Source organism: Taurulus bubalis, assembly GCF_910589615.1.
Source record: "Taurulus bubalis genome assembly, chromosome: 4".
NCBI lineage: Eukaryota > Metazoa > Chordata > Actinopteri > Perciformes > Cottidae > Taurulus > Taurulus bubalis.
In genome coordinates, this window is record NC_136592.1 from 25,649,548 (window position 1) to 25,677,429 (window position 27,882).

General features: G+C 45.5%; 1 protein-coding gene across 1 annotated transcript in view; it reads left to right on the forward strand.

Moving 5' to 3' along the window:
- Positions 1 to 27,882, forward strand: part of neo1a (neogenin 1a) — a gene marked incomplete at both ends in the record, with an annotated part of 146,129 nt that overhangs the window by 34,545 nt on the left and 83,702 nt on the right. The window contains one exon of the mRNA XM_079217567.1: positions 15,549 to 15,872. Coding sequence (XP_079073693.1) covers positions 15,549 to 15,872 — 324 coding nt within the window. The remainder of the gene's footprint in view (positions 1 to 15,548; positions 15,873 to 27,882) is intronic.

The window sequence follows — 27,882 nt, forward strand, 5'->3', positions numbered from 1 at the left end:
ACCCCCTTTCACCGACGCCAGACGCCCCCGGTTGGATCCCTGCGACCCCTCCGCGAACGTGCTGTAGGGGTGAGGGGAGGGAGGTGAAAGGGGGTCCCTGGGGGCCTCTACTCTCTGGTTACTGCAAAGAGGCTGCTGCCAGAGGGTTGCCATGGCAACGCTATTTGATTCCTACAACAATGCCAGAGCCCCCTCTCCCCCCCCCCCCCCCCTCTCTCCCCCCCCCCCCCCCCCCATCCCCCGTCCCTCCCTGTCCCCCTCTGAGCTACACACACATATACACAAACGGGGGCAGTGTGATTGGGAGATTACATTGGGGATCACGTAGTTGATTTAAAAGCGGCCCATGCAAATTACTAGCTAATCTATGTGTAATTATAATGTTGTTTGTAAATTAATTAGAATCTCATAATTAATAGCATTATATTATAAATCCTTATCTTAAATCATTTAACGCGTTCCCCATTGAATTAAGAAAACAAAGCTCAGACCGTGTATGGATTCTCATGTTTTTTTCTCTCTGCCAAATGAGGATTTACTATGATTTCGTAAATAAATTACATGTCGGATACATTTTAACCATTTTGTCATGTCCGATCAACAGCTTGACGAATATATATTCTCCAGCAGTGAGGCAGCTACCTAATAATAATAATAATAATAATAATAATAATAATAATACAATTTGCTGTTAAGTTGTCGAGAATTACTCCTGAAATATCTACAATGAACATCTCGTAGTTTTTTTTTTTTTTTATATATATTTTTTTTTATCTATTTCAGATTAAGGGAACTGGTTATTTTTAGCAGCTCTGATGTGATGCTGATTGGAGTATGAAGCCAGGTGCTAAATCACACAAGAAACCCCTTGAACATTAATAACACACCGCTAGTTGCATGTTCGTCTGCAGGGCATCAGAGGGACAGAGAGATGGGGGGAGAGAGAGACAGAGACACACACAGATGGGGAGAGAGTGCTTCTCTTTAAGACTGTTGTACCAGACTCTTCACAGACAGCCACTCCACTGATGGTGTAATGCTTCTTGGTGGATAGTGCCGCTCAAAAAGGGGGAGAAAAAAAGAGATGTCAAGACATGAAGTCTGCGTTTCACGAGGGCTGTGAACGCGCCTGCTTTTGCCTCACTTTGGATAAAGAACATGGAGGGAAAAGTAGACTTTGCTGCTTGATTGTCTGACAGCATTTGTACTTTACATGGTCGAGAGCAATCGTTTCCCACCATATGAATGCATTGTGTGTGTGTGTGTGTGTGTGTTGGGATTTGCATGCTTCACCGTTAAGGGACATGCTCAGGCTGCTGAGGGATTATCACCACTGTGCCTGTGCTCTGTACAGTAGTATTCCTGATGGTCTGCCCCTGTACCCAATGTGGACATAATTCACACCTGTATTTCGAGACACGTGCATTTCATAGTGGATGTTTTGTACCGTTTCAGTTTTCAAACAGCTGATGAAGCAATGTTTGTGATGTCTAAATCCCTTCCAGGTGTCCAAATTTGTTTGCATGACACGTCTGCTAACTACTTGTATCAAGCCAGCGAGATGTTTCTCCCCCCCCTTGTGAGCTGATGAAACATAATTGCAAGCGGTAATTTGCTCCAAAGAAAACTGTAACGAACCGCTAATTTGTAAGATTCTGACTGCTGTGAAAATCGATAGGAAAATCCCACCGTATGCTAAACAGAGAATCCGACAGCCATCTGCCCACACCGCGGCCGACGCTGTGCACCCTGGGACGGCGGGAGGATCATCGGCAGGGCACCCCAGGGTGTGGACACATGGTCCCAGACTGCCTCGCTCTGCCGTTTCCGTCCTCTTTTGTCCTCCTGCTGACACGACAAACTGCACACTTCTAAGAACGCGTATGAACCTTTTCATTAAGCCGTTCACCTTTTTTTTGGGGCGGATTGATGTCTTCCCCTTTGATTTGCTTTTCTTTCCTGGATTCAAAGACTTTAAACGCTGGAAGGCAAAACAAGGAGATGATGTCAGACATGAACACAATACACCTGTGGGTATTGTGGACATTACAAGCAACCGAGAGCCAGAATAGAGGGCAAATTTCTTAATCGCAGCCAATTAGAGGGCCAGCTTGTTGCTCCTTACTACACATTCAGATTGAAGGGCTATTACCTATATCTTGGCCATAGTTGGACGGCCCTCGCTGACCAAGCAGGGTCCCTTTTTAATATGATTAGGACGGATTATGCCGTTGTCTGAACATCAAAAGAGCCAGGACCAATTATCACCCCTGCCTTTCAACGCGACAGCCGCTCCTCCTCCTCCTCCCTCCCACGATCGCAGAAAGAAAAGGAGAAAACCGAGCCTGCGCTTCTCGCAACACTCCAGAAGCCCAATGCTAATGGACGGATTCGTCATTTAGTCAGGCCTTTCATGTACAGTATTAAGCAGTGATGGCACACAGTTGCCAGCGCTTTGGCTAGACCTGAAAATAGACTGAACGTCAGAGCTAATTACCGAGGTCCCAGAGGCGTGTACAAACGGGTTCATATGACAGAAAGTGTGACACGCTCCGAGGCAGTCGAAGAGAGTAGGAAGCTCGAGCACAACAACTTCGTGCCTTTAGGTGATGGTTCGTTTTGTCTGCATTTCTTACAGGTTTTTTTATTTTATTTTTTTTTAATTTAATTTCCAAATTTTCCGAACACCGTTGTAATCAAGTTTGTGTGGCGCGTAAGAGCGGTGGCTGTTGGCTTTGCTCCGTTTTAGGTGCCGATTACCATAATCCCCCCCGTCAGAGCTGGGCTTCTATTAGCCCTTTGTGCTGTCTGTGCTCATGACAGGAAACCAAATGGATGTGGTTAAAACTAGACACACACACACACACACACACACACACACACACACACACACACACACACACACACACACACACACACACACACACACACACACACACACACACACAGGCTGTCATAGTTTCACTTTTCTCCAAAGTGCCAGAGCGTAAACGCTTGAACAAAGGTGCCCCCTGGATCCCCACCACCCATCAAAGACAGAGTTGGACTCGACCCAGAGTCCTTTCAGGAGTCAAATAAAGCCATTAAAATCCCCTTTTCCACCGCTTTGACATTCTTGTTTTGGTGTGTGTGTGCGAGTATAGCGCAAGGCTCTCGCCTTCACAAAGAAGGCGACGCAAAACGCTTGTCACATTTTATTTGAACCGGATCCAAATATTGTAATTCCCTGTTTTTCTTTGTAGTAATTCTGTGGCCTGTATCATAGCCTTAGTATACTGTGTGTGTGTGTGTGTGTGTGTGAGAATAACATCATGCCTTAAAACCTCTTTAACCTCATTTATAGAAGAGGGAATTTTCTTGGGTCTCTTGGCCATATGTGTTCTACTAAGGCTATGATTTGATACTAAGGCCACACAATTACTACAAAGAGAAACATGGAATTACAATATTTGCATAATGGGTATGTCTCTCTGTTCTACTCCGTGTAATCGTGTATCCACAGGAAGAGATGTTAATACGGTTGTACCGGGACAGTGGGCAGCTCCTTCGTGACCTTTTAACATACATTCATCTACATTTTCTTTATGTTTCCGTCTGTGTGAGCGGCCAACAGCAGCGTAGAGTTGGAGCTGTTGCCTTCCCGTGAAGATAACCGTGCTCCACATCCTGAGCTAATTCCAGTGGCCAGAGCGCGCCTTGTATCGCGGCGCCACAGCCGGTGCCCACCCAGCTTCCCTGCAGCGCTCGGTTCATCCACAGGACCTCTGCGAGCTGCGGCCGTCCGTGCAGTTCCAATCCACCTGGGTGCACGCCACACGTGGATTTCCGCCCGTTTTGTGTTTTCATATACAGGACACTCATGTATATTAAATGCGGCGGAGTACACAAGTAAATCCATAGGAGCCGTGTCGGCACAACTGACATCACTGTAGGCGATTAGCAGGTGGACGCTCAATCACAATCCCCACAAGCATGTAAACAAGGGCAGAAGTGGCCTCTGCGCTCCACATACTGCCGCCCTGCCTTTTGGCTAACCTGCAGCCGGCGAGGGTGGCATTAATAATTTAACTAAACACTCAGACGTGATGGAGCGGACAGGGGAACCCAGTGAGAAGCACTCTGGTTGAGAGAGAGAGAGAGGCTATTAAACACGAAAACTATTTGTGGTGACTAATAGTATTTCTGTTTTCCCAGAGCTTAAAGTCTCACGTACTCTCGACATTGCGCCCCTCCCCATTGCCAGCGAAGACGGTAAATTGTTTGATCAGGAAAGATTAGGCTGGAAGTGACTGCAGTCTGGTTGTAAATTGACTCTCTGTTTGTTTTTACCATGCAGCCTGCAAGGCTCCATCAGCCACACGTGAACGTTACCCTAAATTTAACGTCATTATGTTTACAATATTATATTTTAGTGGAGCGAACGGTTTGTGTGTGCTAGTTGCTGTTGCTAACAAATGAGCCTCAGCAGATGTGTTCTCTAGTTAACCTCCAGTCAGCCTTGAATACACACAAGCACACAAAGCTGACTAGGGACAGCAGCTACTTGTATATTTATACATTCATGGGGTGCTGCTATATGCTTCATGAAAGACAGACACACACACACACACACACACACACTCCCTCTCTCACAGGGGCCTTATTCTTGTGTCGAGGATTAGATGGGTTCAGGGCCAGACTGCCCCTCTGGTTGCAGCTCTCGCCTTGGCCTGGTGTTTAGGTGGGGGGGGCACGAAACCCTCGAGGGGAAAGAGGGAGAGAGCACACAAATCATTACTGCTCATCAGCTGCTGCCACTCAGCCACTTATTTAGTCAACAGCTTGGCTTGCCTGAGACGTGGACAGACAGACACTCACTCACGGAGAACACACATCATTATACATCAGGATTGGAAGGAAGCAACCATTGAGGAGCACTGTTGTTTGGGGAGGAGTGTGCTGTAGTTGGGTCAATACCTAGAGCCGAAAAAACACACAATTATTCCTCACGACTTCAAAGTCTGCTCCTCAATAATAACGTTTTTCGGTGTGCAATTTTCATCTGGGAGATTCAGACTGTCAACCGAGCCTCGGCATGACGGAAAAGTGTTGCTTCAGCGATACGCAGGCCCCAATCTAATACCTTTTCCAGTGAATAATTTATGGCCGCTGTACCGCGTAAGCTATATGTAGCATATTAAATACATAATCCTCTCATCTTTTATTGATGCTCCCCTTGATACGAGCCTCACTGATGAGTTTGATAAGAGAGCTTAATATGTAGACCAGTGAGCAGATTCGACTGCCACATTTGAGCCAATAGCGATGCAACGTCGCCCCGTGACTGATTGGCCGTTTGCTTCTGAAGTAGGGACGGGTAGATCGGGTTGGGGGCGGGGGACTCTGTTTTATGATATACTGTAAACACTTGCACACTGTTTACACACCTTGGCTGATGTACGAGGGAGGATTTCAGCTGCGCTCTGATCAAATCTGCCACAGGACAAGTCTGTGTCAAGTGCTCCTGGTCTCTGCTTCCTGTGTTTTTATTGTGAGAGGGACAGATACATGTGGGAGGAAGGGGGTCCCCTTTGATGGAGTAAATCTCTAGCTTTGTGGCGGGTGCACACGCACAGTAATCACATCACACGGTGGAGCTACGATACAATCTATCAGTGTACAGGAAATGGGATTCATCTATCTAACTCGATGACGCTGAGACGCACCAGGAGTTGCACAGATAGCGCTGTTTTGTCAGCGAAGGACTGCCAAATTGATGCTGATAATATGGCGTAATTGCCGCAGACAAATGAGCCACCGCCGAGGAAACGAGTAATGTCTCTCCGTTGCGTTCATTCCCAAGTCCTCAAACACAAGCGCACGGCTGCATAAGCGGTACGTTCAAGCCATTAATGTAGCTGAAGCGACGCTCTCCATATGGATGCGTTAACACAGATTTGTTCACAATGTGGCATTGAATAGTAGAAAGAATAGTAGTGTTTACCCATGTTGATGTAGTTCCGGTGTTTCGTAAATGAGCTGTGATGTATGATGTATCACAAATCGGTGCAAACCCGATCCAGAGGCTGCAGAACTGTAAAGGTTACAGGTGGTTCGTGAAACTTAGTTTCTTTGGCAAGTTAATCCTACTACTGTTTTTGGTTTTGACCCCAAGAACTAAGTCTGTGTTTGTCGGTCAACAGGACAAGGTGATGTTTTCAGCCGAATTAATTTGCTGTTTTTTTTTAATCCTTTTTTTATTTATATATCACAACATCAAAAAGGTTTTGTCTGTACATTCTGAACGTGCGCCTCATATTGTACATCATGAGGGGGAAAAAACTGATTAGACGGTGAGAAACGATACCCATTGTGATTGAGTTGCTCCGTCCTTTTTGTGGCTGCTGGGACACGCGGCTCTGTTTCCATTCTGCTCTTATCTAAGCCAGACTGATTGAGGCCACATTGCTTTAATTCTCCTTGTAAACAATGAGGTATTTTTTCTCTCTCTCTCGGATGCACACACAGGCTCACTGAGTGACATTCACCTTGTTTTGTCCCGCTGAATATCCTCTCCTGAAGTCTTGACTGCACAACAAAACTTGTTCCCACTACACCTGCAATATGATCCACATTTTGATCCACATGAGCATCCACATGGCCTGGGCAGCTCCTGCCGTCCGAGCAGTCAGGACCGAGGGCAGAGATAAGCTCACTGTGTAATGAGTGTTCAGCCTCTGTTGGGCGGGAAATTGTTTTAAAAAAAAAACGGTTATCAACACAGGCCACAGGCGGGTGTTTACGTCTGAATCGGTCGCCGTGACCAAGAATGCAGATTTTGCGAGGATGTGCGGCGATGCGATTCTCTGTCAGCGGGCTGATAGGAACGCTGTACTCCACCTCCCTTTCGTGCCACAACATCCTCCCGAGCTCTTTTTGTTTGTCGTTTAGCACCCATTGAGACTGGCAATGGCCTTGCAGGAGGATAATGGAGGACGGCGTGGTCGCAATGGAACAAGAGGCAAACACAAGACGCATTACGGTCCAACGGGGAGCGGACGAGCATGGAAACCTGCTGAAATGAAGCGGGAGTCTTTTTAGTCTACTGTCTGGACACTGTTTCGTTGTCCAGTAATTAGTTTGTTGTGGTTTTAAAGATATTTCTGCTTGGAACTATCTGTGGAACTGACCAGTGTCTGCGGGCTGAAAGTTGGTGGTAATATATAAGTGCACTCAAATAAAGTGATTCTTTCCAGGAAAAAAAAAAGATGCTTTCGTGAGTTTTGTACACTCATACTATCTAAGAAACTTATTTTTATGCTTCACACAGCCTCTTCATTTTGTAATCTAACTATGCCCTGGTGCAAACACTTAACCCCTGGAACCACACTTAACGGCTCCATTATTACGGCTCCGTCTTCAGATAGCGGCCCCTTCTGCGCCCCTGCTTCTACAACTTGCACAGGATATTTTGTCCAAAGTTAATTTAAGTTTTTTTTTTTCTTTTTCTTTCTCTCCCTTTTTTTTTTTTTAGTGCTAACATCCGGTTTCAAGTAAAATAGTAATTGAGTCTCCCTCCCAGTGTTGGCTCAGAGGCTTTGATCTCTCCCGTGCTCCAGTGTTAAACGGTTTCCTCCAAATCGCTGCGAACATGCTGCGACTGGCTGCTCTTTTATCAGCACTCCGCTAACAGCACCTCCTCGCCAGCCGCTTTGATGCCACATACAACTCGCTGTGAAAAGAGCAAAGGATGGAAAGTCCTGCATACATCTATATATTTATATATGCAATATACTGCTTGTATAAGTCTGTTTAAGAGCATAGTGGAGGCATTATTGTGCAAAAGGAAACTCCTTTGTCGAGTGTGTAAATATAAAAAGTACAAGTTTTTTTTTAAACGTTTCCCGAGAAAACTAATTAAATAATATCTGCTGATGCAATAGTTGGTCATCGCAATAGTCTGTTAATGTTCACCGGGAATTTGAAAGGGGATTGACTCGGCGTTCTCGTTGTAATTAGCAGAACTTACAAGAGGATGCTTATCTTAACAAGCGGGGGGGAACTGAGATAGTTTGAAATGTTTTTTTTCTGTCTGGGCTCGGTAATTGGCACCGAGCTTATCAGAGGCAGATTGGCCACGCTTGACCGCTCAAAGGAGACCGTGATCAAGCGAACGTCTGGCTGTGACCTCTAGTAGACTCGTTTCATCTCCCACCCCTCCCCCCGGCCCTCCGAACCAGATGCTGTACTTAACCGTTACCTGATAGCAGAAACATATCAAAAATGAAAATAAAACCAGGGGCAAGAGAATGCAATATTGTGTTTCATTAAAAAAATCTATAGGGTATCTCATTACAGCCGCATGCTTTTCTTTAGGATCGGGGCTGGTGGGGATGGGGGTGGAGCCTGTGGGTGGCGAGATGAATGTGCCTTCCTGTCTCAGATGGCTATCTCATCTGGTGTTGTTCATGGGGAAAGCAGGAACTGGGCTCAATCTGCCCAGTGTGCCGGCTACTTCCTGGCCATGTTGGCCCACTGCTCGCTGATATTATACGGCTGTATCGGGTAACTCATGCGCGGCAGGACCTGCTCAAACTGAGCAGTGTGTTTTCCCGGCAGTGTTTTTTTTTTTTTTTTTTTTTCATTGTGTAGTTTGTCTCGCCACGTGACGGTTTCCCTTTGAGTTTCAACTCTTAAAGAGCATCTCACTCAAGCAAACTGCAGATAATGGTGTCTGCCGCCACAGTGAGACTTTTAGTGCGCTTTCTCTCACAACTAGAAAAGGTTAGCCCAATCCTCAAATCCTGACGTTTAGTGATGGTTTTAACCTTTCGCCTGACTGCTCTGTGGGTACCCATTTAGCCCGAGAAATATGTTGTTTTTCGCTGTTGTGCTGTCCAATTACTCGGCACAAGGACGACGTTTCTGGCGTCCGTGCACGGCCGTAACCACGCAGGCCGTAACCACGCAGGCCGTAACCACGCACGCCGTACCCACCGGCTCTGAACCGCCTCTCGCTCGTCTGCCGTGCTGCCGTCTCAGTGGGCCAATCTTTCAACGCTGGGCCCGTGGGGAGGCTGATAAGAGGGGGAATTTGAGCCTCAATCAGTGCTGGTTAATTATCACAACCAGGGGAGGTGAGCGAGGTTTCCCCGTCTACTCAATCCCTCCTGGAAGCTCTGTCCTAGTCTCCAGGAGATATTTTCCCATGTATTTATGTTCAGCCATACTCAAAATAATGCAATATGCTAACCAGTATCTTTCTTCCAATTTGTGTAATCTCATTATTTTGTTAATTTATTCAGTTTTATTTTTCAGAGTTTTTTTCTCCTACGATAAGAGGGCTGCTTTGGTAACCTTTTTAATTCATACGTTTAAACGATACTTTGCTTCAGGGCTAATGGTGCACGGTCACTGCAGTGTCCGAAGCAGAGCTTTGCCCAATTACAGCGTGTCAGTAGGATCAAGTTTAATTAAGAAGTTTGAGTTCGTAAAGTCACTAATTCCCTAACTAACACACATTTTGATTCCATGTACTTCCTGCTTGCATGCATAGACATGGTCGGTGTGTCCTTCAGAAGCCCAGTGACCCTAGAGTATTGTACTCATTTAGTGCTTCTACGGCCACTTATTTTGAAGATGCTTCAAGCTATACATTTTTGATTTATTTCATAAAATGCATGAACCACATGCAAATGCTGATCACACATTTTCAGATTGCCTATTTTGAACTGGTTTGAAGAAGAACTGTGGCAGGAGCTGCGGCCAGCGCACGTCTCCCAGGTGGTCTTGGATTAAGTTTGAGCTAAACGCCGTTAAACCGCAAAACAGGAAATAGGGGTCAGTGTGCAAGGTTGTTTGGAGGGAGGGATTAGGTTCTCATTAATTACTGTTATACAATTGCATGGCACACTTACTAAATGGTAAGAGTGCCATGCCCTCTCATCGAGCCAAAATAAAAACGCATTGCACATGGTCTTTTATTTATATATATATATAAGAATTTGCTAATCCTATTAACCGGCAAATCATTCACGTCGGATCTGTTTGCTCATCTGATTAAAGAGAGACGGGCGTTGGCAGTATTCAGTAAAAACCAATGCTGATGGCGTTGCAGTGACCCGGCCCCGCCTGTGAGCCTGTCGTGTTTCCTCCGGGCCTCAAGAGCTTTACAATGGCAGCGAGCGGACAGGATGACGGAACTGCAGGCTGAAAAAATTGGATCTTCTCCCTTTTTTTTGTGTTTAATCTGCCTGTTGAGCGGGAGCCAGCACAGGACAGCCTGTGTGCGCTCGGCGCCCCAATCATTTTGTCTACCCCTTTTTATGGCTTGGCCTCAACCCCCTCATTTCATCAATCGCTTTGGGGACTCTGAGAAGACCAGAATCGGCAGGTTGTGGGTCCCCGGTCCCCCCCAGGCATGTCGGACATTGTTCCTGGCATCAACGCTTCAGATAAATGCGCGACAGGCCACACCAACTCCGACAAAGTTCTGCTGCGAATCCTAAAGGGAGAATGCATTCTCCTGTCATCCAACCTCCCCTTTACTTCTAGTTTGTCAAAGTGACTCTCTTTCATTTCATTTGCCTCTAATTCATATCCTTCCAGTCTGGGATTGACACTTTTTCAAAGACTAGTTTTAAGAGATGAATGTCTTTCACAGCACTGAAAAACACTAATCGGTCTTAATGAGTGTGCCCCCTCCTTGTCTCCTTTTATTTTCTATTACCTGGGAATGAAATAGGTTTCTCCACTCGGATCTTCACCTCCTTTGATTCATTTAAAGTCAAGTGCCCAAATTTTCAATTTTAACAAAATGAAAGAAAGTAAGTCCGCCGCCTCAACTTGCAGCCACTCTATAATAGAATCCTTGAGCAGACCTCTAATCGACCGCTGATTTAGGAAAAAAAGGACAGTTTATTTTTTCCCCTGGACTACGTATACGGCAAATATATAAAGTTAGCTGCAGCTCTTTCTCTTGATCCATTAAAGGCGCCTCGTCCCCTCACACTTGGTCTCGAGATCATTGTTATTTCCCTGAGGTGTTTCTTGGCGACAGATGGGCTTTAGATGGGAGTTTGGAAGAGATGGGAAGATGAAGGTTTTTCTGCAGAGAAACAGACACGGAGTCGAGGCATGAAGATGAAGGAGAATAGGAGGTGGGGGTGGTAAAGTGTGGGAGGGAGGCAGAGACGACCATTTCCATTAGTGTCATTAAAGCGATCCTGACGCTGAGGGTAGAAGGACAAACAGTGGAGGGATGGAAATAACAGAGCGGCAGAATGAAGTGCTCATTACAAAATGCCCCCCCGCCCTCCATCTTTACCTGCGTGGAAGGTTTCCATTCATCTTTTGATGTGCAGTTATTAAGGATTCTCTGTCACGATAAAGGCTGAAATGACCAGGAATACAAAGTGAAGAGTGTCGAGCGATTGTATGTGTGTGTGTATATATATATATATATATATATATATATATATATATATATATATATATATATATATATATATATATATATATATATATATATAAAAATATCACTGTTTAGCTTTACTTTGCAGGATTTCCTTGCCACAGAGGGGCCTCTGTTGCTGACATTGTGACCTTTTTTCCGTGAGTGGTCTGCTCTGTCTCAAGAGCGGCTCAATAAGGAGGGTAGTCGATAAGGCTGCCTCTCAGGCGGTGGCGGGTCAATGAGGGAGGAGGAGGCTTCCTGCTGAGCGAAGGGTAGAATAGAGGAGAACAGGGGGTCTTTGTGTGGAATGCAGACCCTCACCCACTCCTCTTTATTGCCTTCTTTTAGATATTACGCCTCATATTGAGAGACTGACTGTGCATTCTTCTTGTAAACGGCATACTGCGTCGATGAAATGCATTTATCCACGTCACAGGATACATGGAAGTGAGTTATCCGCAGTTTTTGTGCAGGTTACTGAGGACATGACGGAGTTTTTTCAAACCCTCCACCAAAAAAAAATCTTAACATGCATTGTGATCACAATACACACCCCCTCACCTTGACAGGGAGCCATGTAACATCTACAAATGCGTTTTAGCGCTGGGTCTGAGCCAGCGGTGCCAGTGAGCCAGTGGCTCTCGATGGGAAATACAGCACAAACTCCAGGTCTCCATTCTGTCTCTCTCGTCTGAAAGCAAGGGAGACACAGCGAGGTGGGAGGAGAGTGGGAGAAAGAGCAAGGCAGCATATCAAGGCAACACCTTAACCTGGGCTCCCAAACCTTTTATGACTGCTGAGCAAAGTGGATTTGGGACAGAGGTAACAGCCCATACTTATCAAGTAGACAACCTCATTTTCTAGCCCCTTGCTCTGCTCTCGCCGGCTGCCCGGTGCCGCGGTTCCTATTTCTCCAAGACAAGGGGGGTGGGGGGGCTTGACTAGATTACACTCCCCACGCCGTGATGTGGTTTCTGACACAGCCTTCCTCCTTTAACTCGCCGTGGTTCAGCGCTAATGAAGGCCGCCATAAAGATGCGTTCTCCGTTAAACTTAAGAAACTTTTCAAGACCGGACGCCAAATTCTGTCTCGTTGTAGAATTCACTTTCCAGTCCCTTTTTCATTATTTGTGTTCGGTTTCAGCACGGTTTTAGATATTTTCGCTGCACTTTAATGATGTATGGGAACATGCGCTCTGTTGAGTTCTCTTTCAATCAGCACTTCAGAACACATCAAGAGAACACGGCTCTCGTTCCGTCGCTGTTTCTGAACAATGTTTCACCGGCAACCTTGTTATTTGCCAAAAGTAAACTTTTCCTTGGCTTTGGCCTGGAAGTTGAAGCGCTTTGAAGCCTGTGAAGGTGACATTTTGTTTTGTCTTTTTTCTAATAGGTTTGTATTCAATTAAGCGCTGCTGGTAGAGATCCTTGGATCCCCGAGATGTTGGCCTCATCCAGCTCACAGTTTGGGCTTGTTAACGTTTTTTATATTAACCACAGACATGATTTTCCTGACCGTTCCTTTAGTGAAACTTGTGTACGAGTGAAGTTCAGAAGCCTGTATTGATATGTGGGCTTTGTTGTTATTTCTAAGAGACCAAATAAACACAAGTTTAATTTGAGGCTGTTTTGAAATGAGCCTTTTTGTTGCCATAAAGAAGAGGATTAGGATAAGCTTCATGGCCAAATCCATTCTGGGAAGCTTTTTTTTTTTCTTTCAGATTTCTAGTTTCTCCACAGTCTACAAAGAATGGAGATGCAAAACATTTCGTCAACGACTTGGAATCGAATGAAAGCTTTTTTTGGCGGCTGAACATCATCAAAATATTTTTTCAGCCTTGATTCCACTGTTGGAGTTTGGACTTCGGTCACGACCGGCAGCTTCGTGGTTTGCGTTCTTGTCGTCATGTGTTTTTTTTTTTTTTTTTTTGCACGCCTGAAGTTTTGACTGGCAGATTTATTCCAGGTGGTTATCCGATCGTATCGCGTGTAGTGGAGCACAAACCGGCCCCTCCACACCCTTCCAGTTAGTCCCCCACACCCCTTGCTCTGCTGACAGTGAATGTTGTGTCTGCAACTGAAAAACAGATGGTTGGCCATTTTGTTTGACGGTCGAGCTGAAGCTAAGCCCTCCCTTACTGCTCCTATGACGGGGATAAAAAGCTGCTAAAGGCGGCTGTTTTGCCTCCGATAGGATGCTACAGGACCCCCAAGCCCATTCCGATTTTCTCCTCGGAGAGCAGCTGAAGATGGTCTTTTGACTGGACGGGAGCCAGACTTCAGCCTGGATGCTCTGGCCAACCCACACACCCACTGTTCCAGCAGCGTAAAGCAGAGATGACGAAGCATGCCGCGGTGCCGCTGGTCTGCAGGAGTGACAAATCCCCCCCCAATGCTCCTCCACTCCGGTCTTTCTCCATCTGTCCATGTACACCATCAGTAAAATAATTTTTTCCGCCGTTGTAACATTCGGCCAAATATGTACACTGGGCCGCTCTGAATGATCGATTCCCGGATATCAGCTGCCTGCTTGAGTCAAATTTCAGTCCTGCTCTCTTACTACTAAGAGTTACTGTTGAAAAAGTGTTGCGCTGGCGAAGGACGTGGAGTATCCTTCTTACTGCTGTTTATTCACTTGAATCTCACATCCACTGCTGCCTGAAGGGATTTTTTTTTTAACAACTAGAATACTGTGTGTGGGAGCGCTTATGCTGTCTCTGCATCGGCGGCTCTAATAAAGTTTGATGTCCTGTAATGTTGCATTACTTGCATCTGTAGCTGCACATTACTTGCAGTAAAATCTGATTTGAAACGTACCAAGACATGATGTTTCCAAGGCGACTCCATCTGTCCTTTGTCAGCGAGGGGCGAAGGCCCAACGTGGTCCATCGGGACGAGATGAGGGCACTCCTTCATCTTCCTCGTCTTATCCGCCATCGAGTCGGTGTAGAGATGATGGCGCCGCAATAGTTGGAAATGCCATGTTGTCTTACCCCTATTCCCTCATGTGAAAGTGGAAAATATCTATTCAATTCAGTCATTCTCTGCAGCGTTGTGCTGTAATTGTTTGTGCTTTCAAGAGACCTAAGTGCACCGAGGACAGGCAGCCATATTGCCACCGTAATGGACCGCGCATTACGCCGCTTCTGTCTCCGGGTCCCACACGGGGGACTTTGTGCCGCGAGGTAGAGAAATTACCTCCCCGTCGTTTAAATAGCATGAACCATTGACATAGCATCTCTCTTCTCTGTCTTCCTCTCTTTCTGGTCTCGCTCGGCCCCCGGGAGACGTGCCATTTCCTTGGAAGAGAGCAGGCATATTTTAAACTGCATTTAACATTCTGCCACTTATTTCACTCCACTCGCTGCATTATTAAAATACCTTCATACCCTCTTAATTATTTTTTCTAGCTCTCCTCGATCCCCGCTAGAACTGATAATTGATGTTATTTATCGAAACAATACCACGGTGTGACTCTTCGGGTGGGAGCGCTTGAATAATGGATGAGGACAAATGCAAAGCGATTGCACCGGCTCTGACTTTGGCACTATCCATGTCGGCGCGACGCGACCATTTATGCTCGAGGAAAAGAAAACGGCAGCCGCGTTCCAAAGTGTTTACTCCTTCACCGCGCTCTCTACTTACAATAAAGCAAGACGTGATATTAACTTGCCAGGGAGGCTAGACTGGGTTAAATTTGTCAGTTCTTCTCGTCCAATTCCAGCGGGGCTTGTGGTTTTCATAATGAAAAGCCTCTCGGAGTCTCTGGGACAGACTGAGGCGCAGTGGCTGAAAAGGCCGAATGAACAAAAAGAGGCTTTTGCTTTTAGAAGCGTTTCACAGAGCGTTTGGGTCACTGGGAGTCCTGCAGTGTCCTTTTGATTTCAGCCACCAACATGTAGTGTGAACGGGGTTTTAGGATGCTCCATTAAGGTAGCAGATGACGTCCTCGGAGATGTGATTTTTGCAGTCTTGTGGTTGAACTCCAAACGCAGACTTGGTAAAACTCGTTCCTGTATCTTCTGCATCTTTAATTGAACGTATTGCTCTTTTCAAAGCCTCTGTGTCGAGCATCAGGTTAACGTCTCTGCCCTCCTCTTCTTTCCTCCCCCAGGTTCAGCAGCGCAGCCCTTCAACCCCTTCTGGTTCACAGCGGAGCCTCAGGACACGCTGGCGGTTCGGGGCAACTCGGCGTTGCTCAACTGCTCGGCCCACAGCGACGCAGCGACGCCGGCGCGCATCGAGTGGAAGAAAGACGGCACCTTCATGAGCCTGGTTTCGGACGAGAGACGGAGCGTACTTCCCGACGGCTCGCTGTTCTTCGCCCACGTGGTCCACTCCAAGCACAACAAGCCCGACGAGGGCACGTATCAGTGCGTCGCCACCATCGACAACGTCGGGTCCATTTCCAGCCAGACGGCCCGTCTCTCCGTGGCCGGTAAGAGCCGCCGATACGTTTTGCCACTATATCCTGTACTCCCTCAACACCATGTTTAGAAGTACGGCTGTAGTTTGTGGCGAATTATGGGTAGGGTTGAGAGAAGTGAACAAAAAGGCTTTACACACCCGTAGAGTTTTCTCTTTTCTTCAGAGAACTCGACACATCTCTTTCAATCTTTGTTCCATATATTGATCTCACATTTTAATAAACAATAGGTGTGTTTTTATGTACCAAAAAATCTTGAAATATCACAAACGTTACTCGGTCGAGTTGGGAAAGTTTCAATAAATCAATAATTGCGTAACAGTAGTGGATAAGAAAAGAAGCATTCTTTGCATTTTCTTCTGCAGATTTTCCTGAATTCGGTTAGAACTTGTGATGCATTTGAATGAATACCCGGCCAGTGGAAATGATGTTACGCAATTCAAAAGATTTCTCTCTTCCACCATTTCTTTCTCTTCACAGCTCCGCTGTACGGTAGGTGTGAGGTGAATGGTGGCTTTTTCCTTTTGTCCTTGATCTGCTCAGCGATTTTTGTTCTTTCTCTTCCATAAAAATCCTTCACTTTGCCGGAGCCTGAATGCATCGCCCGACTGGATGAACGCTTGTAAAATGGTCTGCTTTTCCTTTCCGCTTCTCGTCCCACAATGTGACCTTGTTCGGTTTGGGACCGGCGAGTGACGTGGGATTATTAGGTGTTTTGAGTCAAGTCGTGCCCCGAAATGCAATTTGCAGCCGCCGCAGGAGCCGAAGAATGCGTCGGCTGTGTGCTTTGTGCTCAGCAGCGCTGTGCCAGATTCGAAGTTGCTCGTGAGAGGCCTCTTGTTGACAATGGGATAGAGAGAGTACAGTATAAGCCTCTCGGATACTAAGTGCCCCTGTGAAGTTCTTGTGACTGACTCGGTTTCTTCTCATCGGCTCTGAGTTGCAAGTTAATGAGGCGGTATGTGTGTGTGTGTATATATATATATATATATATATATGTGTGTGTGTGTGTGTGTATGTGTGTATATATGTGTGTGTACACACACACACACACACACACACACACACACACACACACACACACACACACACACACACACACACACACACACACACACACACACACACAAAAAAATCTGCCTCACTGAAAGAGTTCAGCGCATTGGGATCTCGGACACTATTTATTCTGACAAAACTTAGCATTGAGCAAATGAAAAAACTGCCATATCTTGTTACCGGGGGTTCAGAGATGATACATTTTTAGCGTTAACATTTTACATTGGTTTGGACTTGGATGTCTGGAGATTAGGGCTGTGCGGTATGGGCGAAAATTCATATCACGGTATTTTGTAAGATTCTGGCGGTTTCACGGTATATATTTTTTTAAACAAGTAAACACTTTGATTCCATTAACAGCATCAGTCAACTAGACAGCAGTACTGTCAACGAGCCATCCATAGCCGCAACATTGACTTTTTACAGTTTAATACTGGGAGCGCAGTGGAGCTACTTACCTGTCAGTGTATCTGGGCTCAGTCATGGTTCACACTTGTTATACAATTACAGCGCCGAATTGCATGCTGGGTAGAGTTCGCCCACAAAAAAAACAGGAAGAGACAGACCGGAAGACACGCCACACAAACAGCTGTTCACACCCCAACTTCCCAGCATTCAATTTGGCTGTGTAATTTTTAACCATAAGTGAACCAAGTTACCCTGACAGCTACGTAGCTCCACTGCGCTCCCAGTATTAAACTGTAAAAAATAAATGTTGCCGCCTGCTGTTCTTGCGGATATGCACGGCTTGTTGACGGCGCTGGTCGCTGATGGCACCGCTGTCTAGTTGACCGACGTAGCGCAACAACAGGTGTTACGTGTAACCACCGGTATGACGGTATATGAAAAATTCATACTGTATGGAAATCTGAAACCGGTTTACGGTTTGAACCGGTATACCGCATAGCCCTACTGGAGATTATATGCGTTTCTTTTCTGCAGCTGCCTCAAGTGTTACTGATCCAACAGCAACACAAAGGGCAACATGTTTTCGGTGTAATGCACAAACAATATCCTCCGTATTAAAGCTTTTCTTCAGCCGTCCCTCAAAATATCTTAGTGTTGATGTGATGGTACATACTTAGTGACTGCAATAGTTCCTGACTTTAATGAAAAGAAACACAGGACAACAGTTTGTGTGTTTTATGTATTTGGGGATGTGAAATGAGGGAATCTCAGTGTGCATCTTCAAGTTTGTTTTTCTTCCAACCGTAGCCGGACAGTGGACAATCCATCGTGGCGCTTCATCAATACCTGTCGCTGAAGCTGCATCGATGTATCATGTGGGGGGGGCTTGTTTAGTTCCTGAGCCAAGATGAGTTCTGCTCTCCGACTACCTCACAGCCGTTGGGAACTGCCTGGGTCAACCATGATGGGGTGTTAGATTCAATCAATTTCTACTCGAAGAGTGGAGCAGGTGAAATCTCTCCGCTGCTACAGCCGCTGACGCACTTCACACATGGAGATTCATCGCCGTAAAAAGCTTCAACCGTTGTGCACATGCGCAAGTGTTGGAACCCATCAACGCTACTGCATTTATGGTTCTACTTCCACGCACACAAACACTGATGCATCTCCAGCTGGCTGGCAGGTGGCCAATAAAAAGGTTAATTGCAGTGTAGAGGGAGCAGGCCATTAGGCCGCCGTCAGAGCCGGGAACGATGGCGCGTACGGGGGGGGTGGGGGCGTGACCTCTTGAATGCAGTGACGGAATGAGTCACGGTTGGCTGGCGTGGCAGGGAGCACGTCAGACAAATACCGGGGTATTATGTGAGATTGATTTCGAGGAGGACCTGCAGGCTCGTTCTTCTGAAGGGAACGCCTCCACACATTGCCGCTTTGCTCCTCGGCTTCACCGCCTTACATCACCAGGCTCGCAATTCTTCTACACATGCAACACATTTATGTGAGATGCAGTGAGCAGGTTAGGGCACATGTGAACGCACAACTGGTGTCGTTGTTATTCTGTTGCATCGCCTAGTAGGTTGTAATCACAGTAAGATGGAAGGGTCATGTCATATTTAAAGGGAAGAAAACATGATTGCTTTTTGATGTAAAAATACAAAGACGTGCCCGTCTTGCTACATGCAGATTCCCTTCACTCGTCGCGATGGGCGGGGAAATAAAACCAACGAATCGACACACGAATGCTGTTGATTTCTCAATGTCTTGAGGCTTCCAGTGAGATGCACCGGTGTCCTGAAAAATAACCGTAAGAATGACATTACGTTGTGATTTGTTGACTGAGTATGTCCGTTGCATGAGCTGCAGCACCCCAAAACTGAAGTCGCTCAACGTTATGCATGAATATTTAACCCCTGTGGTAAATGTACATATAAAAAAAAAACAAGGTATTCTTGTTGTTAGGACAGTTGTTATTCTCCACATTGCCTGGCTTTGAAGTCTCTCTCTCCTCCTCGTGCTTCCTCTTTGCTCTTGCTTTGTCATCCTGTGTGTTTTATCCTGTGTCTGTGCACAGTCAGATACTGTGGAGACACAAGTAGACTCAGAAGAAAGAGATGGGGGAGGTGGTGGGGGGAGAAGAGGATTGTGGCCTAATCTTATGTATTCAGTTTGAGTCTCTGAAAGAGAAAAGGAGGGGAGGAAGAAAAATGATAGGGCAGAGAGCGAGCAGTACACAGCAGTGATGCCCGGGACACAGAGCGAGACACGAGTAATGAGAAATCCCATTTTAGCTGTCTGCTGCCGCCACACACACACACACACACGCCGGGTTCACGCTTTGAACTCCTTAAGAATGTCTTGAGGTGAGCTTCCCCCCCCTCCCCCCGAAAAGGGAAGCCCTCAAATGATAAAATGAATTAATTTAGCCTTCCTCTCTCCTTCCCGCTGTCTTGCAGGCTCTTTGTTTTCCTCCCTGACCTCTCAGTATGTAGATGAGACATTTCTCTTTGAATATTATCAGCTTTTTGTTTTAGTGCGTTTGCCCTGTCGGCTCCTCTTGGTTTTATAACATTTCCCTCCTCTCTCTTCCTCCCTCACTTATAGAGACTGTGGTGTATAGAGATAACCAAAGCCACTTATCACTGCTTTGATATCAGGTTTCACTGAGGGGGAGGGGGAGGGGAAACCCGTAATTTCTCCCTCCCCACAGTAGTAGAAATTATAGGCCGAACACTCTTCATGTGTCATGTGTGTCGCCTCATATTTAAGCATGCTCATCCTTTGTTGGAGTCGGACGCCCTTTGAAGGAATTAGGAGCGTCGGCACCTTCTTTAATCCCTTTTTTGATGTATTTTGATCTGTTTTTTGTGTGTGTGTGTGTGTTGGGGGGTTCACCCCCCAAGGACATGGCAGCTTGCAAACGTGAAAAGGGATAATTGCATCACTATTGCGTGGATAGCCCTTTGTGGCATTGTCGGAGACACTTTGTAGGACACAGTCGGTTAATTAAGTTGGCATCTGAACATATTCCGAATAATCAAACGTCATTTGTGTTTCCACAACAATGAATTTGAATGTCAAGCAGAGATGGATGAAGACACTTGGTTGGGATAAAACATCACAGCGGTCCAAATGCACTGAGATGACTCGCGAAACAAGTGTATAGTTGGATAATATGTGAATACAGCATCTTTTAAACTCAGTCATTGTTTATATGGATGTAATCTGAGCGATTAATCATACCATTGTGGACCTTTTTTATAATATTCTGCTCAATGTGTGTGGTGTTGTTGTGTCACACACACCATTCCCCTTTGGTTTGTTGGTTTCCTTCCCTTCTTTAGACATGCTCATCACACACTTTATCTCTGGTTAGAGAGAGCACTGCAGCCTCCTCCTCGTACAGCCGGCCTGGTGACGTAGCAGTCAGATTTACAAAGCAACCTTTTACCTTTTTCCTACTGACACATTGTGTAAACAAGAAACCGGGTTGTCCTTATCTGGTTAAGCAACTAAGAGGAAACGTGGTCAACACAGCTGTAGAAACCTCCCTGGCCTTTGGCGCCGTATGTTTCTAACGAGGCTTCGATCATTACGAGCCTGCAAGGCGGGGAAAATAAGATCACTTTGGCTTTTGCTTCTTCAATAGAGCGATCCAAAATCCAACTGAAAATTTAACTGAGACAAATTTGGACTTAAAAAAAAAAACTAACGGCATCATCATATTACTGCTGGTGTCTTTCAGAATGTCACATTTACTTTTGCTAAAGTTGCTAAACTCAGCGTCTGTCAGTAACCAGTTATTTTATGTACTCAAATGCATGTACTAAACTCACCCTGATTAAAGCACATGCACAGAGAGAGACTATAAAAGTGCTTTATCTCGGAGGCTGATTGGAGATAAAGCCCAATCAGATGATGTCTGACCGCTCACAGCGGTATTCATTCATCCTACTTTTCACACGACCCAGAAAGAACACTCCTGCTACTCTCTCATTCTTCACTCTTCATCCTTTCTCTCTCTCAATCAACCTCCTGTCCTTTCTTCTTTTTACCTTCTTTACTACCTCTCTCAGTCCTATATTTTCTCTTTATTATCCTTTCAGCCCTTCACTCTAACACACACACACACACACACACACACACACACACACACACACACACACACACACACACACACACACACACACACACACACACACACACACTCACCCATTTTGCAGTTCCACAGTGGCTGCACCCAGGTTATAAAGTGCCAACATGGCAAACAAACAGTAATAAATCTAAAAAAAAACACACACAAAAAATCATCTCTCCCCATTGTCAAAGTAGCCCCCCAGAAAGAAATACATCAACCATGTCATTGTTTTCCTCCTAAAAATGTTCTTTTGTTTGCACGTGGGCCTTGTTGCTGGCTAAATAAAATATCTTCTCCATTCCTGTGGAAAGTCAACCTTCTACACGCCCCAAAACGATGCCGTCCCTTTGATCTGAGAAGGGTCGTAGTTTGGACGGGGTGTCATGTGTCTTCTCATGCACACAATTAAGAACAAATAACTGCTGATAATTCTCATGAGTGATGGGAAGTTGAAGATTGAGGTGGAGTGACTCCCCACCTCTCTCTGACCCGGAGGCTGGGTCAGGGGTCACAGTGGCGTTCCATCACCCTGATTGCCATCCGTCTCCGGTACACGCGAGGAGGGACGGAAGAGGCCGCCGATGAAGCAAGAGATTAATCCTGCGTTGAGCTGAAAATGAAAACATTCAGCTACCCTCGGCGCGCAAGTAATGAAAAAGGAAAATAAGCGAAACGCTGTAGAAGAAGAATTGAGCTGTTGTAGCCGACTGCAGAGACGCGGCTGTAAAGCAGACTGAGAAAATATGATGTGGGAAATCTTGGTTGAGGAGGGGAGCTGTGGGGAAAGATCCATCTTTCTTTCTTTTTGCCTCTCTGGAGGGCGATGGTAGGAGAAACGTGTTGGCAGGGAGTCTGTTGGGCTGGAGGTAGATGACAGCCCCCATTTTACGTGTATTCACTGACTGATTAGGTCCTCTGGGTAGGTGGAGCAGCTGATGGAGACGGCCCCTTTCTTCACTCTCCAGACGCCGTGTGTGTGTGTGTGTGTGTGTGTGTGTGTGTGTGTGTGTGTGTGTGTGTGTGTGTGTGTGTGTGTGTCTAGAATTCTTCTTCTACATGCAACACGTCATCGTTCAATATGAGCTTTATTCTGATTGTAAATTCAAAGTAAAGCACCAGTGCAGAGTTGCTTATTCACAATTTACTAGTTTCAACACAAGCTGGCAGTTCAGAAGTTTCTTAGTTTCCTTTCTTCCTAATGCTCTTTTCAGGCTGAAACCCAACCAAGTTATTGCTAAATCATGATTCAATGACCTTTTTTAAACCAGATGTAATTCTCCTTTTCAAACGGGCTCTGCAATGCTGTTTTTACGCTGGTGATTTGTATCACTTTAAAGGATTTCTTTTCTCGGTCACTAAATGAAAAGCTAATGCCACCTTTTTTTGTTTACCCTCCAATCATGTGCTGCTACTGTTAACTTTTACTTTTAGACATGACAAGACATTAGGACTTGCTGGTTTCTTCAATGTTACCGACCAAAGCTTAAAGTGGACACAGACAGGAAATTAAATTAAGTCTTAATCAGCATTTAGTGCAACAAAAATGTCTGTAGAGGTTTTTGGATTCAGTTGAGTTTGCCAACATGTACCACTACTCGGAGAGGGTTTAAAAAAAAAAAAAAAAGCGGATACCTGGGGACATTCTCTTCATTCAGCACAACAAAGCTGCATTTAGAATTTCAAATTAAAAGTGTACCGTCCAATTGAACTTTCCCTTTCTGACGGTTTCTGCCACCATGCCTTAGCTGGTGCAATTACCGCGTTCTAATGAGTGATAATTGCGCGCTGCAGTCGGCGGAAGATAAACCCGGGCGTAATGACTTCCACAACTCGCTCCACTCGTCTGTATTTCTGAGCCCACTGCTCAACTCCCCAGTTTCCAGTTTCAGTTTCCAGCTGTGCGTTGTGCATCTCCCTCATCTGCATTTCACAGCCACGGCTCAATGTCAAGTACTTAGGAATCATCTTAGACTCACGTCTAAGATTTGATAAACAAGTACGTAATATCAGTAAAAAAGTTAAATCGAATCTCAACTGCTTCAGATTCATTATACAGTATCTGCCATTCAGCTCAGCTTTACATGCATGCCATGATATTCTCACATCTATCATACTGCATCACTACCTGGTCACAAGCCTCTCAAACAACCATACAACCCATCACATCACTGTGTAACCAGACACTAAAAGTAATGGTCAAAAAACCAATGAGATGGCACCGCTGTCAGATCTTAAAAAAACACAACATGTTCAGCTTTGAAAGCTTCATAAACTATTCAAGATTACAACTTTATTTTCAAATGCCTACATGGTAACGCTCTTTCCCTCCTAAATGAATTCATTAAAAGACCACTACAGTTAACACACGGGGCCTCAGTGAACGGGAACTGCTGGGTTGCAATGCGCAGAACCTCATTTGGTCAGTCAGCTTTTTCTGTTGGAGGATCAGAGCAATGGAACAGTCTCCCAACAACTGAAAGTACAACACGATTTTAAGGTTTTTAATAAAGGGCTTAAATCATGGTTAAGAAGAAAAACAACATTGTTCACACGTTTAACACCCTCGTACTTTTACTTTGGGTATGTATCTGTGCATGTATTCTCTTTTTTTTTATTCTATTTTTATCACATTTTATTATATTTAAAAAAAAAAAAGCCTCCTGTGGACAGGTGTTGGAAATTAGCATTCGCTATATACACTCAACACAGTGCATCTGGTTTTCCCTTTGTGCATAGCTGTGTGCTAGGAATTCTAATGCCATTGTGATGTCCACATCAAATAAAGTCAAGGCATCCACAACCTCCAGAGATTGTTTCCTTGAAACGCTCTCATTCTCACTTCGGACCCCAAAGGACGGAGTCGTGGCGTTGGTAGGAATCTGGCTGCCGGCGCGACATGTTAATCAGCTCGAGTGTTTTGTCTTTTATAGACTCTGCAATATCTATTTGTATGCGAGTAGCATCATTTCAGGGTCTCGTATGATTTTGAATTGCTCTTCGTCAGATACAGTTGTATGTGGGATTCACTTCAAATATGTCAACACCCTCCTGAGTGTAACACTGATTTTTGTGGCGTTGATCATCAAATGGAATAAACAATTGGGACATAACATTAAACCTGCATGGCTGGGACAGCGTAAATCATCATCTGCAGCTTGCAATACTTTAAAATGAGTCGACGCAGCCAAACCTCGATTCTTCCACAAGCCGAGGACTGGAATGCGATGTTCACTGAATGAGTAGCTCTGCTGTAAAAACGAACATGAGGCTAGAGCAGATGACCCGAAGGAGAGAAGTTTCCGCTGCGTCGTGCAGATCTTCCCGAACAAATGGCGTCAATCTGAAATTTAGGTTTTTGGTTTGTGTTGTTCTGGTGCAATCATTGCTCTACAGGAGAAGTGACTTTATGTTTCCAGTCACATTTACACATCTAGTTTTAGTCGCAGGCCTCCATCACCAGAGTCATGATGCAGATGGAGCGCATTGCACACTGCGCTCACGTTCCACCAAACAAGTGGACAAAATACCGAAATGGTTCCTTTCCGGTGGATTCCTTCCCTCCCACTGCGAGCAGCAGATTCCTCTAGTCAGCAATAAGAAAGATGGCGCTATACTTAGAACCACTGGGGCAGAGGAGTCAATGACAAACGGGAGAATTAAATGTAGAACAGTGAGTCATCTTTATAAAAAAAATTAAGATAAAAGATATTTAAAAAACTGTTTTAATATATTAAAGATGAACAAACGAGAATATACATGAGTTCTGTTTGAAAGTCGGACGACTCACGACCAGGAACCCTGTTGCTCGTGGGGAGAGTAAAATATTCCTGGGAAGTGTTGCGCAAGATAACATTCAATGCGAGCGCTCGTCGATTTACAGAAAATAAGCTTTTTAATTCCACAAGCCAAGGTGTATTCTATTACTCAGTCCCACCCCGAGGATACGAGGAGGGTTTTGACACTTAACTAAAAGAAGAATTGCTCCTTTGTGCCGGGAGTTTTACTACCTGGGGAGTGCGTCATTCAAAGCAGTGCAATGCTTTTCTTTTTAGGAGCGGACAATCCATCATTCTGCATTAATAAAATAAAAAAAAGAGGCTTGACTGCACTTGAGAGAATTTTGTTTATCCTCCCCTCCCTCATTGACATTCACTGTCCATGCCTCCTTCCCTCGCGGTTCTGCAGATAAAGATACCGACGCGGTTACGGACTGGCGCGCTCATCTGCATCGGCCTTTCATCTCCCGGTGCCCGTCCGAGGCAGCGTGCGGGAGGCAGTTTCTGGGGGTTTTCACAGTAAAACGTCCCCGTGTTTCAAAGCCAAATTGGGCTTCATAGAGCTTTTTGAACCCCCGCGAGACTCACGTTTTTTTTCATTTGATTTTTTTAGGATGGCTCCCCATGCTGCGTGGGAGAAAGCTTTTCAAACACACCGCTGTGTTTATCAGACACGCGGACTGGGCAGAAAAAGTGAGACTGGAAGTTTGTATTCCAAGTTGATTCGGTGCTCCTAGCCTTGGGTTTTGATATTCAAGGCCGCTTGTCTTGACACGCGCTCTTATGAATTTCTTTTTTAAAGAGAATAGCTTAAGCAAAAATCATTCCGATATCGACATTCTCATGAGCCCCTTTTACGCACGAGTCCTCCTGTTTCCATCACTGGAGAATGACAGACATAGCGTATTCTTTTTTTGAAAGATGGTCTGTTCTGTTAGTGAAACGTGTGATTTCAGGGTGACGGGAAAAGGGATTTAATTTTGCTACTCTACAGGTAAATAAAATATGTTTGAAATGCATATTTTACTCTGTTCGCCTTGTGCTGAGGATGCAGAAAATATGGTGCAACCGTGAGCCTTCATTGCATATTCTGCACTGAAAGAACGCCTCGCCCTGGGCGCAGATGGAGAAGAAACCGAAGTGCGAAGTGCTCAGTTGGTGAGCATCTTGGTTTTTATTATGCTTCGGAGACCAACGTTATTTATGGATTTACTCTTTTTTTCCCCTTTTTTTTTTTTTAGGTTTCCGTAAGCGTTGATGGTATTATGATGGCGGTGGAGAGGTGGAGCTTTAACTGAAAGGGGCACGCTCCAGGCGTGAGAGGTGACACCTCGAAAAGCATTTCTCACCGCTTCCTCTCGGTTCTTATCCCACACTCAGTCAGCTGGAAGACTGAGTGCTTCTTGACGACGGTGGAAGAATAAGGAAGAAAAACACAGCCCCCCCCACCTGTACCCCATTTCCATTAATTATGGTAGATTCACTGATGTTTCTTCTTTAGTGACAACCTACAAGGTTTCATCCCGGGGAACTCTGCATTTTGCTTGCTGATCCTGAATAGAACATTCATTTGCATTCATTTTGTTGCTTTAAGCCAAAGACAGACGGCCTACATTCCTCACTCGGTGTCACTCAGAGCCAATGTGAGAGAGGGGGGGGGAAGGTTTTTTTGAGGGTGCAGGATGGATGGGTGGCGCTTGCCAAGTATTTTCCTACGCATTCTGCAGAGCGACGGGGCTGAAAATAAAAGCTGGGGATGAATGGGGCAGCGTACGTGTTCTTCATCTGGAATAAAGACTGCTTTTTTTGGGGAGCTGCTAGAGCCTGTTAGGGCCTGCTTGAACACAGACGCTTGTCTTGATGTGCAGGGGGCGGGACATGTGGGATGCAGGCGAGACGTGTGTGAGCATGAGCGAAGTGTGAAGGGGAGAGAGAGAGAGAGAGAGAGCGAGCGTGATAAACAAAGGAGATGAAGAGCAGGAAAGTGAGCGATTCTCCTATAGCAGGAAACAAAGAAACTACAAAAGTGTGTGTGGATCATGATTTTACTGAGCGGTCCTGAACTCTCTGTGTGTGTGTGTGTGTGTGTGTGTGTGTGTGTGTGTGTGTGTGTGTGTGTGTGTGTGCGCGCGCGCCAGTGACTGTGTTCAGACCTCATCTCGACACCATGCGGCGCTCGGCGGTTGCATGCTGTGTGCTACGCTCACACATGTGTGATGTGTGGAGGCGTTTGACTCACCGAGTTAAGTGTGATGAGGCTTGATTGATGATTAGAAAAAAACAAAAAGGATAAATGCTGGCAGTGTTCGAGTTGAGGCCCCCTCCCGCTGTTGGTGTTGTGTGGTATTATGGAAATGTTGTACAACCAATTGTGTAGAGGAGAGTTTAATGTATCTGAGGGGCAATTTGGTGAATAATACCCCAAAATGTATCAAATCAATACGATACGCACAAATGTACACGTTAATGGCGAAGAAGAAGCCAGAAACTAGGGCCCTCGTACCACATCCTCATCACTATCAGGTCGGCTTTGGTTTCCCTGCTTATCATCCAGGATGGTTCCCACGTGTTTGTGCCGGATCCCTTTTTTAACGGCGGTAAGAGCCAAACTAGTTTGAACATCTCTTTGGTTTGCGACAACATTTTT